Consider the following 20844-nt stretch of genomic DNA (forward strand, 5'->3'; position numbering starts at 1 on the left):
CACACACACACACACACACACACACACACACACACACACACACACACACACACACACACACTTGAGCTATTATGACCTGCGTTTCCACGCCTCATTGCGTCCTGGCCGACGGATACATAAACATTCCGTTTTGCTCCATCTCCCTCATTACCTGCATCCATTTTGTCTGTCACTGTCTCAAACTTCAAATTATGCAAGAAGAAATCGTCAGTGGCTCGACAGTAGGCTACAGTGGCTAGGATTGATCTCTATATCCACGGCCCACTTTGACAATGTGATATAATGAAAGTACAAAAATGCAGCCTGATACTATCAAAGTGTATGTGTGTAGTGTGTTGTGTCCAACTTACTTAACTCTCATTGTTCTCTCTACTCAGAACCCCCCCCCCCACACCAACGCTTCAACAGGCCCCACTCTGCTGTTGATGACACTGTCATGTCTTGTTTATTCATGAACCTTGTATTTACTGACTTACTATGTCAACATGGAGTCTGTAGAATTAGGAATGGTGGAATCATGAGTCGCCAGTCTCTCTCAKCTCTCACTCTCATATTGGTCATTGGCCTCGGCTAACTGGTTCATGCAGACATTAGCCTTGTGCCATTTCCATGAGCCTAACATCCACCAGTCTCATTGGAGCCAATGTTGCTAAATTGATCTCAATGGTTTACTGGAATTGACGTATGAGAGGCGATCAAATATTGACACGTGCCAGGCTGTGCTTTATTTTGACACTGGTAAATTTGCAGAGAGGAAAACTGGTCCAGGAAATGTCTGGTTAACAAAGAAAAAATGAGAAGTATGTTTGTTAATGTGTGTGTGTGTGTGTGTGTGTGTGTGTGTGGTGCGTGTGCGTTTGTGTGTGTGTGTGGGTGTGGGTTTCCATCTGTGCATTAGACCATTCTTGTATACTCCCATCTTAGTTTCTGGAGCTTGTGAGTGGGTGGTTGCCTTGGCTATGTACATAGTAACAAATGCTCTTGCAAATTATTGAAGCTTTTCTGCCGAAGGAGGGAGGAATAGAGAGAGCGAGAGAGAGAGAGAGAGAGAGAGAGAGAAGGATGAGAAAGGTGTTGCTGCTGGGTGCAGAGAAAGGGAGAGGGAGGGAGGGTGATTGGAACGGTTGAGGCTAAAGCTTATGTACAGTATGTATGGAGGAGGGGGACGATGGTTTGGATGATTGGTGGCCAGTGCAACGTGCTATGTTTGGGGTTTAAGCGAAGGGGGAGGGGTTTTGGGGACGGAAGGTTGGTTTAAAAGGGGGGGCACAAACAGTTTATTTCTGCTCTGGTTAGCAGCACGTCAGCTTGTGTTCCCCAAAGCCCAACCCGGCACTAGGAATAGCAGCACTGCTCAGATGGCGACGGAAAGAAGGAGTAGGTGGGAGGAGGAGGACAAAGAGGGATGGAGAAAAAGGGAAGGCTGTGGCGGTATGGGTTTTAACTGGACTGGAAGTGGATTGTAAAATACATCTGGAACATGGATCTGTAAAATAAAATCTGTGCGTGTCTGTCTATCCGAATATGCATTGTATGACTCGTATGCATGTCACAACCAGAAGTACCATGCATGTTACCATGTATCTCATCCAGGAAAAATAACCACTGAGACTCTTCTCCATTCATTGATAAAGACCTCATGCCACACCACACACACGACTACGAGTAAGTGCACACACAGATACACACACAGACACCCCCACCGCCCCCCACACGCACACTGTCTCTCCCTCTGTCTCAAACTCCCACGTGAGCGTGTTCACTGGGCATGTATAGCTGGAATTCAGAAGAGAAGCAGCCTAAAAGGTCATTGTCTGGCCTCATTAGCACTATCTGCCACACAGCTGTAATAATGAAACCATAATGAGATATTATTAATAAGTATATACAGTGATGTTGGTCATTGAATGACCTGGGGTCATCTGTTAAACTCTTCTCCAATCTTACTTTATCATGTTCATACCTGACACAGGATATGTTACCCACAGCAAACATCTTGCAGTGTTTCTTAGTTAAAGGTTAGGGATAACGGTCTAATGTCTGTTTGTCAACGGTATAATCTACAATAGCTTTAGAAACATTCTGAGAACATCCCAACAACAGAGCTGAAGGGAGGTGTTCCTAGAACATTGAAGAAAATGGGAATCAGAGGGGAAAATCCCAAAGTCCCAGTCTTTCTTTTTTGGTTAGATGGGTAGGTATGACCTTTGAACCTCCCACCTTTCCAGTCTGACCTACGATGACCTCAGTCTTGCCCCAGGGTGTCTGAGAAACTGCCTAATTGTTACATTGTTTGTTTTGTTGTTGTGTGCGTGCATGCCTGCCTGTACCCAGTAACCCTGTGTCACCGCAACCGGATATTAATTCTTCCCCTGAGGTGGGGGGGTCAGTCATATTTTTGGGGAGAGGAGAGTGAGGATTTATGTCTAATCCCAATGTTGTTGACGGCCCCGTGTTCAAAATTAAACCGATTGGTGAGACTGTCATAACAACAGCCCTGGTTAGAGCAGACATGAAAGCTGTAAGAGGCATTAACCCCAAAATGAGTACATGACGCCCAGAGACAGATCTGGGGTGAGGTGGTTTAGGGGGGTCTATTTGGACATTGGGGGAATCCCCTCTTCTAACCAATCAACCTGACTCGCACATAGTCAAATGGCTGATTCAGCTCCGGGTGGGTGCATTTCTTAAGGGCAAATAAAGGGGGTTATCGTGTGAGTAGAGGGGGTAGTGAAAGTCAAGTCGCTCTGAACTAATTGACCCCATCTAAAAATGTTATATATACACAGTCACTCAGAAGAAGGAGTCACTCAGAGGATACTAACAAAGTCTCTAATGTGTTTAAAAAGCATGGAGACTGCAAACTATGAGAACAGTTGGTGAAGGATAGTTCTGATAGATGATTTGAAGATCTCAGCAAAGTCCATTGAGGAGAGAATGTCCTGTCTGTCTGTCTGTCTGTCTGTCTGTCTGTCTGTCTGTCTGTCTGTCTGTCTGTCCCGTCCCGTCCCGTTCCGTTCCGTTCCCCCAAAGAGGTGTATTGGTAGGCAGGAGGGCTGCAAACTGCTTGAGGCAATCTGCAGGGTGCGAGCACGCACATATACACACAAACACACACAAAGCCCTCACAGGAAGGCAAAGCGATCATCGTCAGGTGTGTTGGAGAGGTAGGATGTGTGAGTACCATCCTTAATTTAGCTGAACCCTGCCTACGTGAAAACGTTGAATAGTCTAATTTGAAATAGGACAGTCAATTATTCATTTGTTTCACACTGCATTTCTAATTGACTTACTTTTCACAATTCATTTAACAAATGTAGCATTTTCCAATTTTTTTATTATTTTGTATTAACTTGTAACACACACACACACACACACACATGCGGGCAAGCATTCGCATGCTCACAAAAACACGCACACACACACAACATAAAAGCCCGCTGCAGGGACTACTTCCCCTCTTCTTCCATGGTCATCCTCCATGGTCTTGTGGCCAGCCAGGTCACCCGTGATACAAGTCAGTATTCTAAGTCCATCCATGTCTGAGAACGTCGAATGAAGTGTAAAATGCCCACTAGGGGCAACAGTGAGCACTGTTAATTAGCTTCAAGCATCTGCCTCTGATTCCAAAGGTTGCATGTTGGAATCAAGCAATAGAAAGTTGTTTCTGATATTATTGTTTTAAGCCTATCCATTCAGAGTTAATGCCTAATTTTAAGAATTTGAACTTAACCCTAACCGTAAAAATCAATTTAATGCCTCAACTTAACCCTAACCGTAAAAATCCAGAGTTAATGCCTAAACTTAAAACACCTTGAAATTTCTCGTTTGACAAACATGGATGAACATGTAGCCTAATTCTGACCTGAGACTGTGAGAGCTGGTAGCTTGTGAAAGAATGTATGGGACCCCCACCGTCAGTACCCTGGGCCCTCCTCGTGCATTCATCACTGCATCCCAATGTCTCTCACACCCCGCCCCCTCTCTGCTCTTTGTTTCTTTATCCGAACAAACAATTAACCAAAACATGTTGTTTCTAAAGCATTAAAACCCAACTTTACTTTAAATCTCCCTCTCATCCAACTGTTATGTGGCATGTGGCCCATGCACCGAATAGAAGTTTGAGCACAGTGCTTAAAACCCATGATTTATATTTAACTTGATTTATTCAAACATTTGGCCAAAGCATCAATATCTTCAGGGAAATGCTTGAAACATTTGACAGTGGAAAATAAGCATACGCCTGCGCACTCACGCAGAATTATTATAATTTTTATTTTAAGTCTCCGTTGATAAATTGTGTTTAAAAGGCTGCTGAAATGCCGAGCTGAGTGTGTGCACTGGCAAAATCCAATAGTCTCAGTTGAATAGCAAATTGGTCCAAATTATTGAAAGGGAAAAAGTCTTGGGAAGAGGAGGGGTAGGAGTAGGAGACGGGAGGAGGGGGGCAGCAACAATCCTTTCCCCTTCCCATATGGTGAGAGCAGTGCCGATAGCATCACATTCCGCGGAGCGTCGCCTGTCGTCCTATGGTGAAGTGCCATCGCTCTAATCAAAGACAAACGGAGCCGCAGCTTTCGCTTGCGCTCAACTCAGCTCCAGTACGGAACGTCCATCCTTGGCTGTGCGAGGTCTCCGTCTGGCCGATATGCACACACACACACAGACGCCTCCCACACGCACACTGTCTCTCCCTCTGTCTCAAACTCCCACATGAGCGTTTTCACTGGGCATGTACACAGTAGCTGGAATTCAGAAGCGAAGCAGCCTAAAAGGTCATTGTCTGGCCTCATTAGCACTATCTGCCACACAGCTGTAATAATGAAACCATAATGAGATATTATTAGTAAGTATATAAGGTAATGTGGGTCATTGAATGACCTGGGATCATCTGTTAAACTCTTCTCCAATCTTACTTTATCATGTTCATACCTAACACAGGATATGTTACCCACACAGCAAACATCTTGCAGTGTTTCTTAGTTAAACGTTAGGGATAACGGTCTAATGTCTGTTTGTCAACGGTATAATCTACAATAGCTTTAGAAACATTCTGAGAACATTCCAACAACAGAGCTGAAGGGAGGTGTTCCTAGAACATTGAAGAAAAAGGGAATCAAAGGGGAAAATCCATTATGTCCCAGTCTTTTTTTGTTTATTAGATGGGTAGGTATGATCTTTGAACCTCCCACCTTTCCAGTCTGACCTACGATGACCTCAGTCTTCCCCAGGGTGTCTGAGAAACTGCCTAATTGTTACATTGTTTGTTTTGTTGTTGTGTGCGTGCCTGCCTGCACCCAGTACCCCTGTGTCACCAGAACCGGATAATAATTGTTCCCCTGAGGTGGGGGGTCAGACATATTTTTGAGGAGAGGAGAGTGAGGATTATTGTCTAATACCAACGTTGTTGACGGCCCCGTGTTCAAAATTAAACCGATTGGTGAGGCTATCATAACAACAGTCCTGGCTAGAGCAGACATGATAGCTGTAAGTGGCATTAACCCAAAATATATATGGGTTAATGACGCCCAGAGACAGATCTGGGGTGAGGTCTGGGGTGAGGTGGTTTAGGGGGTCTATTTGGGCATTGGGGAAATCCCCTCTTCTAACCCATCAACCTGACTCACACATCATAGCCAAATGGCTGATTCACCTCCGGATGGGTGCATTTCTTAAGGGCAAATAAAGGTGGTTATCATGTGAGTAGAGAGGGTAGTGAAAGTCAAGTCGCTCTGACTCAATCGATCCCATCTCAAATGTTAATATATACACAGTCACTCAGGACATAGAGGATACTAACAAAGTCTCTGTATAATGTTTTTAAAAAGCATGGGGACTGCAGACTATGAGAACAGTTGGTGAAGGAGAGTTTTGATAGATGATTTCAAGATCTCAGCAAAGTTCATTGAGGGGAGAATGAGTGGCCACCAGCCGTTTGTCTGAAGGTACTGTACTGTATGTCTGTTTGTCTGCTCCCCCAGAGAGGAGTATTAGTAGGCAGGGGGGCTGCAGCCTGCTTGAGGCAGTCTGCAGAGCGTGAGCACACACATATACACACACACAAAGCCCTCACAGGAAGCAAAGCTATCATCTTCAGGTCAGGTCAGGTGTGTTGGAGAGGTAGGATGTGTGAGTACCATCCTTAATTTTGCTGAACCCTGCCTACGTGAAAACGTTGAAAATTCTAATTTGAAATAGGACAGTCAATTATTCATTTGTTTCACACTGCATTTCTACTTGACTTACTTTCCACAATTCATTTAACTAATGTAGCATTTTCCAAAACATTTTAAATGTTTTATTAACTTGTAACACACACACATGCGCGTGCAGGCAAGCATTCGCACGCTCACACAAACACGCACACACACAACATAAAAGCCTGTTGCCGGGGCTTCTTCCCCTCTTCCTCCATGGTCTTCCTCCATGGTCTTGTGGCCAGCTAGGTTACTCGTGATACAAGTCAGTATTCTAAGTCCACCCATGTCTGAGAACGTTGGGAGATGAAGTGTAAAACACCCACTAGGGGCAACAGTGAGCAGTGTTAAGTAGCTTCAAGCATCTGCCACTGATTCCAGAGATTGCATGTTGGAATCCAGCAATAGAACGTTTTTGATACTATTGTTTTAAGCCTATCCATTCGGAGTTAATGCCTAATCTTAAGAATTTGGATGTAATGCCTAAACTCAACCCTAACCATAAAAATCTGGAGTTAATGCCCAAACTAAACATTAAACACCTTGAAATGTCACGTTTGACAAACATGGATGAACATCTAGCCTAATTCTGACCTGAGACTGTGAGAGCTGGGAGCTTGTGAAAGAATGTAGGACCCCTACCGTCAGTACCCTGGGCCCTCGTACATTCATCACTGCATCCCAATGTCTCTCACACCCCGCCCCGTCTCTGCTGTTTGTTTCTTTATCTTAACACACAATTAACCAAACCATGTTGTTTCTAAAGCATTAAAACACTACTTTACTTTAAATCTCCCTCTCGTCCAACTGTTATGTGACATGTGGCCCATGCACCGAATAGTTTGACCACAGTGCTTAAAACCCATGATTTATATTTAACTTGATTTATTCAAACATTTGGCCAAAGCCATCAATCTCTTCAGGGAAATGCTTGAAACATTTGACAGTGGAAAATAAGCACACGCCTGCGCGCTCACGCAGAAGTATTATCATTTTTATTTGAAGTCTCCGTTGACAAATTGTGTTTAAAAGGCTGCTGAAGCGCCGAGCTGAGTGTGTGCACTGGCAAGATCCAAGTCTCAGTTGAATAGCAAATTGGTCCAAATTATTGAAAGGAAAAAAGCCTTGGGAAGAGGAGGGGTAGGAGTAGGAGACGGGAGGAGGGGGGCAGCAACAATCCTTTTCCCTTCCCAGATGGTCAGAACAGTGCCGATCGCATCACATTCCGCGGAGCGTCGCCAGGTCCTATGGTGAAGTGCCATCGCTCTAATCAAAAACAAACGGAGCCGCAGCTTTCGCTTGCGCTCAACTCAGCTCCAGTACGGAACGTCCATCCTTGGCTGTGCGAGGTCTCCGTCTGGCCGATATTCGGTGCCGACGGGGCCTTGAATGATTGAACTGTGGTTAATTGAAGAAGCGGGAGAAGTAAATACGAGCACACCACTCAAGACGAAGTTACTATGGAGAAGCGCAGGGAGGCAGGAGTCTAACGTGGATAGGGGGCACAAATCAAATCAAAATATTTACTATTCGGATTAATTCAATTTTGAACACTTCATTTTCAGAGGGATTTTCATCAGATTTTCTGGCAATTATCACACGCAAGCATGAACGGAAAGGAAGCGAGGTTTTGCAGGGGATGCTGGAGGCTACTGCTGCTGTCAAGCATTCTGGTTCTACACTTGATTCCCCTCTTTGTACATGGTAAGAAATCATATCATTTTTGACTCACAAGAAAGCATGGGTTGTCTCTCTGTTTTCCCTCGCATGCGTGTGATAGGCTGACCACGGTGAAACCAGTGACTAAACACACTTGCACAGAGAGTCAGTCCAACAAAGGGGACCAGTGAGCCTTCTATTGTAGACTGGAGCCGACTGGTCATGCGCTCACTCTCAGAATAGTGTCATTAAGCACTGCACCATAGGTTATCTTTGCCAAACCAATATTTTATTTGGGTTATGAGATGACATTCTGGGTGGGATATTGTGGGGCAATGTGTCAATTCCAAAGAGTGGCAATTGCACGGAGGTTGTATTGGTTTTTGGAGAGCCGGATGGCACAATTGCCTTTCAGCAATGACCCACTCTCTGTATCGGTGTTACCGGGTAATAGTGGCGAGCCGATGCGCTAGGACTGCACCCCCGAGGCTGCTGCTGTCACTATGGCAATGATGGAGCCAGGCGACACAAAGGCAGGATTACGGTCGGAGTCCCTGTTGCATTATTCATCAACCACTCTGAACAGACATTCTGATACAGCGCGCCTTGGCTTTTATAGAAAACATGAAAAGACACTGAAAACTCTCTTTCCTCATTTGTCTCATGCTGAATCACAGCACTTCTTACATATTAATAATGTTGTTGGCTATGAATAGCCCAGGGATAGAATCAATATGACATCATGGGGATATAGCCTATATAAAATAAATAAAATTAGGTAGCCTATATCATATAGGCTACCTAATCTAGTCGATTAATTTGATTTAAATGTCCTTACTCAGTCGCCATTACCATTAGATTTTATGTTTGGCCACTTCTGCTTGGATGGGAGGATGATGTCCAGTGATTGTAGGAATGGGAGCGTGAATTGGTACTCTACAGGCAATGTAGTCTGCGGAAGGATGGGATGATAGGCTATATTTATTTATCCATATATCAGTCTGTGTAGCCTCTGGAGACTGGAATCTCCCTGGCTGGTCCGGGTTGCTGCACTATTGTCCAACCGGCAAAAAGAGGATCCGTTTATGCCCATCACCGCCCAGCAACAGGGCACTGAAGACGGTACTGATGCGCCAAGACATGCTTTAACAATGTCCGGATTAAATGGATGAATATATAATATAACGTCAGCCTTGCCAAATATATACAATCATAGCTGCAGGAAAGTAGGGGTGCTGAGGGTGCAGCACCCTCTGATGAAAATACAATTAAAAACATTAGTTCCACAAAATTTGTGAACTAGGCTTTTAATACTCCTGTAGGGAGGGTGAGCCCTCCATCATCCCCCTAATTTTCTTGCTTCACCGGTGGGCTGTGGCAGTGGCACAACCTGCTCCTTCTACTGTGAACACTGTGGTGACCAAAGAACGGTGTCCCTAACAATGACAGTTAATTACATGTCAGGGCTCCTCTTCTTGGTGGCATTTTCAGTCTTCCATAGTGAAGTGAAGAGATGGTTAGGGGGTAGTAGTGAGGGATGTGGAGGCACCCCCCCTCCCCCACTCAGAATGATGGCCGTGTGAGCAGGTTTGGACGGGTGTTGGAGGGGGTAATGGTAGTCAAGGCTCAGCCACATTTCCAGGATTTATGTCCCTGGGGCCAGCATGGTGATGGACTCTGGGAATGATGGACGCTGGGAAGGTCGGCCTCCCAGCCCGCCTGCCTGCCTCTCCCTCCCTCCTGCCTGCCTCTCCCTCCCTCCTGCCTGCCTCTCCCTCCCTCCTGCCTGCCTCTCCCTCCATCCTGCCTGCCTCTCCCTCCTTTCCTCTGCTCTCCTCTGGCCTGCTGACACACATCTGCCGCGGACAGATTATCTTTGAAGCGCAGTGTGTTAATCTGCAAGCCAATCCCTCCCAGCCTTTTTTTATATCATTTTAGGGGAAAAAACAAATTTAGATCATAACAGTCATTTTAAAATCAATATAAAGTAAATTGGAGAAATAGTGCACATCTCTCTCTCTCTCTCTCTCTCTCTCTCTCTCTCTCTCTCTCTCTCTCTCTCTCTCTGTGTGTTCTGTATGATGCCACTGTGGTATGTGCTCTGTGTAATGGTAAATGTGACCCAGGTTAGATATGCCACATGCTAGAACAGTCTACCTACATATCCTTCTTACATTGGTCTGCTCATTAGAAAACACCTGCCAATGGGTGTAGTCCCAACCCTCCTTTCTCTAGTCCCAGGAGTATACATTACTCATTTCACATTAGTCATACAATGAGCTTTGTTCACTGCTAGGTTGGACACATCACCAATGGAGAGCTGAAATCATTAGAATCATTAGGACGACCTCAACCCCCTGCACCTCAACCCCCTGCACCTCACATGCTGCACTCCTCACATGCTGAATCTTTGCACTCCACCTCCCTCCATCTCAAACAATGGCTTGCTCAGCGCAAAGACGTCTCTGCATGTGTAACATGAAACCCGCTTTAGGCACACCCTCCTTCCCAAGCAGCTCCTCTCAGTGTTGCTTCAGGGGGATTGTGGGGTGACTTTGCATCTCATCAGAGGAGGAGAAGCGCGGGGAGAAGCAGAGAAGAAGACAAAATWGTGTTATCCCGTTCTCTCTGTCCTACCACCTGCACCCCCCTGCTCCAAGGTTCTGCCTCCAGTTGCCAGCAGGGGACCGTTAACATAGGTGTCGGTTGGCTTGACCTGGCCAGCCGTTTAAACGTGTGAGCATTCCCATAGGTTGTGATAGTGTTAAGAATGAGTGTGTATCTTTGTGTTCTTGTACGTTCTAGTAGTCTGTGTGCGTGTCAGCGAGTTCATGTCAGTGCACGCGCCTCCTAATGTGTCAGCGCACATCTAGTCTCCTCCACAAAGCGAACCGTGCTCTGAAATGCGAGCGGAGCGTATTACATCACCGAGACGGCTTCCATAGTTGAGCCCTGTCCAATTAGCAGTCATTCCCCTACCTCCCCCTGTCAAAGAGGTGGTCCTCTGTAGCTCAGTTGGTAGAGCACAGTGCTTGAAACACAAGGATAGTGGGTTCCATTCCCTGGACCACCCATATGTCAAATGTATGCATGCGTGACTGTAAGTCACTTTGGATAAAAGCATCTGCTAAATGGCATATGTTATTATATATTAATAAAGAAATCCACAACACTACCACATTCAGCTGAACCAGACCAAGAAAGAACAAAAGGAAAAACAATAATAAAATGGATAATAAGATTACTGATAGCTGGATTAATGTGGTCTGTGTGATCCCTGGATGCCTTTGAAAGCTGGGAGTTTATCGAATCCTTGATTTTTAATTAGGCTAATCACTTAAATKAGTGGTTCCCAACCTTTTTCAGTTACTGTATACCACCAACTGAATTTAGCTCTGCCTGGAGGACCCCTGTGGTACCCCCTCGTGTGCATTTTATGGTATCATGAGTCTCAAGTGCCCCCTATGGATAGGCCAAGTACCCCAGGGTTCCTAGTACCTCTGGTTGGGAACCGCTGACTTAAACCAATCAGGAGGAAGCAAGAAGGTYAAGGAGTAGAGTATGGACACCGGAGGGGCGCTGAGAGAGGACAGGCTCCCTGTTCTGCATTTTGATAACACACATGCACACACACAAACTTCAAGTGTTATGTAAGCCACACACCTGCACACACACACCTTTTGTTCTTACGCAATGAATATTTATGTCTGAAAATGTGAGTATTAGCATTTTGTCCTTGTAATGTYTGCATGCGWGTGTTTGTGTGCAGATCTGTTAGGTTAGCAACGCTGCATSAACTCTCTCTCTGCACAGTGAGGGCAAGACCGTTGCCATGGCAACACAGCCCTCCTCCAGCCTGCCACCTGTTGAGCACAGAAATGAAAGGTTTAATGTGATGGAGGGAGGAAGGTATAGAGAGAGAGAAGGAGAGAGAGAGATTGAGAGAGTGGTAGGTGGAAATCAGTGCAGGGGTATTAGTCTGTTGAATGCAGACCCATGCATATCCACTTTCATCGATATTAATGAGTGGTATTGAGTAAAGAGAAAAAGGTTCATGCATTATTCATAATGGTTATATAGTGTGTGTGTGTTATACGTGCACACATGTGTGTATGTGTGTGTCTACATACAGTATGAAGGTCCTCTCTTGAGGATTGTTTAGAGGGAGCTCACTGTAAAATCAATGGAAACGAGTGATCAGTCAGACTCTCTCTCTCACACAACCTCATCATCCTTTTCACTTGACTATCATCCTTTGCTGTTCATCTCTCTTTCTCTCATGTGCTCCTAACTGCCATTCCGTCTGCTCATCTTTTTCACTACACCATCCTCCTATCTCACACTCTCACTCTTGGCATCTCCATACTCTCTCTCGCTTATTCTGTGCCTCCCTCCGCTCTATCTCTCCATTTCTCTCTCAACTGCTTTCTCTTTTCCTCCCCCTCTCTTTCCCTCCCTCCCGCTTTCCCTCCCTTTTCCCTCTCTTTCCCTCCCTCTTTCCCTCCCTTTTCCCCTCCCTCTCTGTCCCTCCCATTTTCCCTCCCTCTCTTTCCCTCCCTCTCGTTCCCTCCCATTTTCCCTCCCTCTTTCCCTCTCTCTCTTTCCCTCTCTCTCTTTCCCTCCCTCTCGTCCCCTCCCATTTTCCCTCCCTCTTTCCCTCTCTCTCTTTCCCTCCCTCTTTCCCTCCCTCTCGTTCCCTCCCTCTTTCCCTCCCTCTCTTTCCCAGAGACGTATAAACAGATATATTTATTTGCAGCTACAGCCAGCAGGGCTGTATTTTATCTCACTGCTCTGGCCACCCTGACCATTGACCCTTCACCCCTATATCCTGGGAGCTGGGAGCTAAAATCTGTCACAAACAATCACCGTCCTCTTTACTGTCTGTCATAGCCAATCACAATCCCCCGTTTCATTTGGAGGTAGGCAACGCATCCCAACTAACCAAGAAACAAAAGACTTGGCAGATAGCCAACATCAACCCTGTTGCCCCTGGCAATGCCAAATATCTCTCATTACTGCCACCCACGCCCTCCGCAACAGGGGCTGAAACCTACCCCAACACCCCCATACCCCCCAAACACCTCAGAATACCCTTTAAGGGTTGAGGGGGTTCCTTATGTAACACTGTCTGACTGTCCTGTCTGAAAATGGAGCACAAAGACCACTTTATCCCCCCCCCCCAACCTCCCAGGCCGCCACACACCGCTCTCCGACAGCCCTAGGCCCGGGGGTCTGCTGTGGCCCCTGTGAGCCTCATTCCATCTGGGCCAGGGGGACAATCAGTGGTGGAGGCCGGGGACGGTGAGAAGGCCAGGTCTAAACAGGGATCTGACCCTACCCTGGCAATCCCCATTCAGGCCATTGTGGCATCATGCCAGGCTGCCACRCTGCTGGACCTGTGGATCTAATGTCCGTTTTATTGGGCATCCCGGATACCACCGCCTTGTTAACAGGCTCTGTGTCATAGTGGGCACAGTGTAGCTTTTTTGGCTGGGATTGGGTTGGTGTTCAGGATGTATGGTTACTCATGCTGAATAGGTAAGTCACCTACCTCTATCTCACACAAGTCTCCCTTTGATATCAATCCATGATTTACGCAATAGTTTTGCGTCTGTAGGCCTACCTCAAGTTAGGCTTTGAATTACATTGCATTTTTGAGCTTTGTTTTTCTACCTCAAATAATGTTTTTTTAGATAATACATGCAGGTTTTGTATTCTCTGATCTCCCAAAACGTTGCTTGATCACAAACAGTCTCAAACGCAATATGAAGTATTTTTAGACTGGTATTAATAGTCTCGCCTTGCAACTGGATAAACCAAATCAGTGTCTTCACATTGTTTAAAGAGAATGAGACTGCTATTTGTCTCTGGTGTATACAAGTCTTTCATTGGAAACCTCAACTCAAGTAACTCCAAGAATGGRGTAAGTGCCTTCATGTGTTCTAGTTTGACTTCAGAAACAGCCGCACATATACGGCCAGGCCCACTCTCCCTGCATGTCAGCAGAAGTCTCTATGACTAAACTTCAGTTCTCCTTATTGAATCAAAAGCCTTTATTTGTGGCCTGGTCAGGTGATGAGGAGATAGATAGCTGTGTACTAGTGGGAGATATGGATCTGCTGTTCACAGTGGTTCTCTATCTATGGGTCCTGGCTAAGGCTGCAAAATTCAGTGAACTTTCAATAAATGRCCTGGTTTTCCCGATATCCCGGTTGGAGGATTCCCGGATTCTGGAAATCTCCAACCAGAATTTCTGGAAAACCAGGGAATTTATTAAAAGTTAACAGGATTTTACAACCCTAGTCCTGGCCGGTGGTGCCRAGCGAAATCAGCGACCTGTCAAAAGTCTCCTTGTTAATCCAATTAGGTTAACAAGACTCGATGTGAGGATACATTTTTAATTGAAACTCACTTCAGAGAATCAGCAAAGCTCTCTGGCAGACAGACACACTGCTGCCTACAATAGAGCGGCTCTTCAAGAGCAACACTGGTGTCCTCCCTAGAGAGAGACAGACAGAGAGAAACGGAAGGGGTTGAGAGAGTATGTGTGTGTGTCTACGGTGATAGTCAAATGACCAAATCGCCCCCTAGTGGCCTCATGGGTGGAATGGTATTCATATTCTTCGTAATTTCATAATTAATTAACGTTATTTATAAAAACCTGCTGAAAATCCGATGTTTCTATGTCAAACAGTTTTGTTATATTTCAGTCTTCTGTGATGTACAGTATATACAGTGTTATATTGGTATGCAAACTCAAATGTAATATATTTCAACTCTATATCTGACATTGTACAGGTGTTTTCTTTTCTTTAAGCACATAACCATGTGTGTGAGGTGTATACTTTTTTTCAAAGTAGATTTGGTTAAGACTACCAAGAAACACTCTGTGTGACCCTGATTTAGCCCACTGCAGTAAAAGGTTTTAAGAATACTTTGAAGATTATTTATTTTTTACCTTGAAGTAATCACTTGAAGATTCAAATTTTGGACAGCCTATGATTCTCCATGATATGACATTGCTTATATAGTGATTATATTACATTTTAGAAGAGAGAACCACATGTATGGAATGTTTTAATTGATGAAGGAGTTGATGCCCAATGCAGTACAACTCCAGTATTCCTGACTTAATGTCACGCCCTGACCTTAGAGAGCTTTTTATGTCTCTATTTTGGGTTTGGTCAGGGTGTGATTTGGGTGGGCATTCTATGTTCTATTTTCTATGTTTTTGTATTTCTTTGTTTTGGCCAGGTATGGTTCTCAATCAGGGACAGCTGTCTATCGTTGTCTCTGATTGGGAACCATACTTAGGTAGCCCTTTTCCCTCCTTTCTGTGTGGGAAGTTGTCTTTGTTTGTGGCACTATAGCCCTTAAGCTTCACGGTCGTTTAATTTTTTTTTAAATTGTTTTTGTCGGCGTCATCTTATTATAAGGAGAAAAGGTATGCTTACCACGCTGCGCCTTGGTCCACTTCATTCGACGGCCGTGACACTTAATAACCCTGACAAAACCGACATCCATGAAATCTAGACATTTATACTGCACATAAATGACAGTCGTCATTCAAAATCAAAAAGTAAACAGTCAGTATCTGGTGTGGCCACCAGCTGCATTAAGTACTGTAGTGCATGTCTCCTCCTCATGGGCGGCACCAGATTTGCCACGTTCTTACTGTGAGATGTTACCCACCCTTCCACCAAGGCACCTGCCAAGTTCCTGGACATTTCTGGGAGGAATGGCCCTAGCCCTCACCCTCCAATCCAACAGGTCCCAGACGTGCTCAATGGGATTGAGATCCGGGCTCTTCGCTGGCATGGCAGAATACTGACATTCCTGTCTTGCAGGAAATCACACACAGAACAAGCAGTATGGTGGTGGCATTTTTCATGCTGGAGGGTCATGTCAGGATGAGCCTGCAGGAAGGGTACCACATGAGGGGGATTGATGTCTCCCCGTAACGCACAGCGTTGAGATTGCCCTGCAATGACAACAAGCTCAGTCCGATGATGCTGGTGACACACCGCCCCAGACCATGACGGACCCTCCACCTCCAAATCGATCCCGTTCCAGAGTACAGGCCTCGGTGTAACGCTCATGTCCTTCAAGATAAACGCAAATCTAACATTACCCCTGGTGAGACAAAACCGCGGACTCGTCAGTGAAGAGCACTTTTTTGCCAGTCCTGTCTGGTCCAGCGACCGGTGTGGTTTGTGCCCATAGGGGACGTTTTGTTGCCGGTGATGTCTGGTGAGGACCTGTCTTACAACAGGCCTACAAGCCCTCAGTCCAGCCTCTCTCAGCCTATTGCAGACAGTCTGCAGCACTGTGGAGGGTTTGTGCGTTCCTGGTGTAACTCGGGCAGTGGTTGTTGCCATCTTGTACCTGTCCCGCAGGTTGTGATTGTTCGGATTGTACCGATCCTGTTGCAGGTGTTGTTACACATGGTTTCTGCCACTGCGAGGAAGATCAGATGTCCGCCCTGTCTCCCTGTAGCACTGTCTTAGGCGTCTCACAGTACAGACATTGAAATTTATTGCCCTGGCCACATTCGCAGTCTTCATGCCTCCTTGCAGCATGGCTAAGGTCAGTAGAAAGGCCTCTTTAGTGTCCTAAGTTTTCATAACTGTGACCTTAATTGCCTACCATCTGTAAGCGTGTTAGTGTCTTAACGACCGTCCACAGGTTGCATGTTCATTAATTGTTTATGGATCATTGAACAAGCATGGGAAACAGTGTTTTAAACCCTTTACAATGAAGATCTGTGAAGTCATTTGGATTTTTACAAAATTATCTTGTGAAAGACAGGGTCCTGAAAAAGGTACGTTTAGTTGTTGATGGTTGAAAACAACAGGAACCTAGACTCATGTTACTGTTTGGCCCATTTTGCCAGAAACAATGAGACAGACCTTGTCTTTGGAAACGTTTACTTTCTGTCTCTGTTTGTTTTTCCAGACATACAACTATAAAAGACACAAAGTGACTGACGTGATTGTTAGAGCTGAACAAATACAGAAGTGTGACTAAAGTGTCTCTTTACCGTCAGAGGGAGCTGTCTGTGTGAGTGCCTTTTCCCCTGGGCTACTCACACAGAGTTAGCTAGCCTGTTCTGTTCGCTAGAGTTCATCACTTAATATGACGGGAATGACTGTGTGTGTGTGTGTGTGTGTGTGTGTGTGTGTGTGTGTGTGTGTGGTGTGTGTGTGTGTGTGTGTGTGTTGTGTGTGTGTGTGGTGGTGTGTGTGGTGTGTGTGTGTGTTGTGTGTGTGGTGTGTGTGTGTGTGTGCATCTGTGTGTGTGTGTGTGCATCTGTGTGTGTGTGTGTGTGATGCAGGTATATTCCTTTAAGTATATTCCCTGAACATGTGTGTAAGCGTGGCATGCCATAGTGGTTTTGGCCGAAGCGACGCTGCTCAGAATGTCAGATGATGTCTTTAACAGCAGTGTGAGTCTATCTGGTGGGTGGATGGATTAACTCAAAATTCATCCTCATTTTGAAAGCCTCTGTTTCTCTGACTAKAGCAGTAAAAAGCCCAGGATTCCACCTGGCTGCTACCATAATACTAACGTGACGGCACCCATTAACAACCTTTATCTGCTTAGTAATGTAATACTCTATAGGCCTACTGTATATTTCCTAGAAATAGTTCTAGTATAACAGCAACTGGTTTTGTTGAAGCTTTGTGAGTTATTTGGTTGTCACGCACCACTTTTAATGAATAAATAGTTCTATTGTTTCATATGAGATAATGGTTTGTGTGGGTGTGAAGGTTCTTCTTTGTTTTCACGTTGAAACCGAGACATCACGTCACAAATGGCATAGCGCTTATTAAACATGATGATGGTATTTCTGTGAAAGGAAACATGTTGGTCTCTCTTACTGACAAATCCAACACTTTTTCACGGAACTACATGTTTGTCTGGTTAAAGTAATGTGTCTCACTGTGTTTCTCTCAGCGCTGCTCTCTGTGAGACTGCAGGGTGAAGATGCCATATGACCGTCTCCCCTCCAGATCACTCCATCTCCCACAGGGAGCCCCGGAGCCCCTAAACCCCAAACCATAATCCCTAATCCCAGCTRCTTGCCATTCAAGTACATTAGTCAATTATTACACTTAATCCATGGGGTTCGCCAAAGCTGCTTTAGGAGAGGAATAAGGAGCTACACTTGGCTGAAGTCATTTACCAGTGGATAAGTATATGCCCAGTCCATCTTGGTTTAATTTGTTTTGCATTTTAGCCTCAGGGTAATGCTGGACTGTTGAGCCAGTTTGGGAGACAGATACCGCCCAATGACTAGGGACTTGAGTCACGATATGTTCAGTCATTCAATGGTTGACACAACTCGGGTGTGAAGCCTCAATGCAAGAAAGTCACTGGTCATCTCATAGTTTGTTCGGATGGTGTTTGTTTACTACAGATGTAGGATGTTAATTTTATCACTCTTTTGTTGCTGAGAATTTTCCTGCACAGCAGGAAATGCAAACGTGTAGTGCATCTGAGATTTAAAAAGGCTTCTAAGGTTTGTAATTTCCACTTAAAAAATGGCAGACTTGACTTGCCCTAACAAAAAATGTATCAACTCCTACAAAAAAAGTTGATTAATTCTAATGCACATAATAATTCACATTCTTGTTGCTGCCGGATTATTTTCATGCCGTAGCAAACTGGCTCCAATTAAGATCCTACATCTGTATCTCTGCCGCTTATAGTAGGTCTAGTTCTTGTGTCTATGTTTTGTATTATGAATGACATTAAGTGGACAGATTTATTAAAGGATATTCACTCATGGCCCTGACATCATTGTTTTCTTGTATGTTTGCAGGGAACACTCTGGGGGCCAATGTCACTGAGTTTGACACCACAGCCAACGTGACATCCCTGCCCAGTAAGGTGGAGGAAGCGGCCAAAGTGAATGATGTCCTTACCAAGGTGACCGGCATCAGCAGCTCAGTCAGCCCCGTCGTCACGGTGACCCAGAGGCCCGGCCACATGCCCCTCTCCGAAGAGGAGCAAGGCAGCGGCATGCTGGGAGAAGGGGTGTTGCCAGCCGAGGAGGAGGTGGTAGCCCCGCCCAGGATCAGCCCTGACTCAGCAGAGACAGAGCTCCTGCTGCCTAGCTACCCCCGTGGCACGGAGGAGGAAGAGGATGAAGAGGAGCACACCGACCCACCGTGGCTGAACGCCAGAGACAACGTCTTCGACCTGGACCGCCAAGAAGAAGTAGCCAATCTGGCCACCACCACTGCCCCTCCACCCGCCGCTGCTAACCCCTCCCGCCCGGACGTCCTCACGGTGGACTTCTTCGACCCCGCCTCTCGCGGCCGCGGCCTGGACCTAGCCCCGCCCTCTCCCTCCTCTTTGGCCCACGAGCTCCAGGGTGGCGACCCCACTTCCTGGGCCATGCCAGACAACTACGACTACCTCACGCCGTATGAAGACGGTGCGTCGCCCACCCCTGATGAGTACTCCTACAGCACCACTACTGATACTTTGGATGGGGATGACGACTTGAGGCTAACTGCCGGGCCTCCATCGCGCTCCAGGCCCAGGGCTCCCCCAGGTTCCGGCTCCCTTACCCCAGACAAGAGGCTGCCCAGTGGGGGTGTTGCTGCTGCTCCAGAGGGCCCTGCGGCAGCCCCTCCAGCGTTACCCGTGGATGGCTCAGACGGGGCCGGTGGCTGTCGCCAGGGCTACGTGAAGCAGAATGGAACCTGCCGCTCCCCCTGCGACACACTGCCCAGCTACTGCTTCAACGGAGGCCAGTGCTACCTACTGGACGGCATGGGGGTCTTCTGCAGGTGAGAGATGGAATGAGCGCACTCACACACACACACACACACACACACACACACACACACACACACACACCCCACACACACACACACACACAGCCATCACGCCCTTACATCATAGGCAAGGCATCCAGATGGAAGGAATCAAATTTACTAACATATCAGAGATTAAACATTGAACCCAATAAAACCCATCAACATTACAATGACAGATATCTACACCCTTGACAATGGGTGTTTAGAAAGTATGAGCTAGCTGATGAGTGAATGAGATGGAGGATGGAAAACAGTTCCCCATCACACACAGCACACACACACACACACACACCACACACACACACACACACACACACACCACAGACAGACAGCCACACACAGACAGACAGACACACAGACACAGACAACACACGACACACGACAGACACACACACAGACAGACAGACAGACAGACGACAGACAGACAGACAGACAGACAGACAGACAGACAGACAGACAGACCAGACAGACAGACAGACAGACAGACAGACAAGACAGACAGACAGACAGACAGACAGACAGAGCAGACAGACAGACAGAACCCTATATCCATGTAAATGAAAATGGGCTCCCATATGAAGCAGCTCAGTGATTTAGACTAGAGAATATAAAGCAACACGTGTTCCTGGATGCTTTACAGAGACCTTTATGAGGATACGTCCATTGTTTTGCCAGATCAATTTCAACCATCCGGTTGTAGTGTGGTAGTCACGCGACCCACACGTGCAACATCAATCAATCAATCATCAATCAATCAATCAATCAATCACACACACACACACACCACACACACACACACACACACACACACACACACACACACACACCACACAACCACACACACACACAACACACAAGCACACACACAACACAGCACACGCACACGCACGCACACAAATTCTATTTCCATATTCTATTCTATTTCCAAATTTTAGGCATCATGTGAGTATGGTCAACACTGGCCAAGCTCCACAGCCTATCAGTCTCAATCTCAGACAATGTATAATACCGTTTTTTTTCAGTCGCTTTGGTGCTAAGTATGTGGCGAATTTTCTAAACTCTTAGGAATGATAATGATGATATCTTCTCAATTTAGTTATTTTAACAACCAGTTAATCCAATAGCAAAAAAATGCAAGATACTGTACATGTTTCAAA

General features: G+C 45.9%; 1 protein-coding gene and 1 long non-coding RNA gene across 2 annotated transcripts in view; both read left to right on the forward strand.

The window, feature by feature from the left end:
- Window positions 1-20844, forward strand: part of LOC139022522 (uncharacterized) — an 89198-nt gene that overhangs the window by 21712 nt on the left and 46642 nt on the right. The window lies entirely within an intron of this gene.
- On the forward strand, window positions 7194-19661 carry LOC111959049 (chondroitin sulfate proteoglycan 5). Its single transcript, XM_023980462.2, has 2 exons — window positions 7194-7901; window positions 18682-19661. Exons 1-2 carry the CDS (start codon window positions 7805-7807, stop codon window positions 19659-19661), a joined length of 1077 nt encoding a protein of 358 aa, XP_023836230.2. The 5' UTR covers window positions 7194-7804.

The sequence above is a fragment of the Salvelinus sp. IW2-2015 genome, linkage group LG35, assembly GCF_002910315.2.
Source record: "Salvelinus sp. IW2-2015 linkage group LG35, ASM291031v2, whole genome shotgun sequence".
In the NCBI taxonomy this organism is placed as follows: Eukaryota; Metazoa; Chordata; class Actinopteri; order Salmoniformes; family Salmonidae; genus Salvelinus; species Salvelinus sp. IW2-2015.

Bases quoted from the DNA above. Each gene is read 5' to 3' on its own strand.
- LOC111959049 (XM_023980462.2), top strand. From the start codon at position 7,805: ATGAACGGAAAGGAAGCGAGGTTTTGCAGGGGATGCTGGAGGCTACTG. The intron at 7,902-18,681 runs GTAAGAAATCAT...GTATGTTTGCAG, and splicing joins GATTCCCCTCTTTGTACATG to GGAACACTCTGGGGGCCAAT.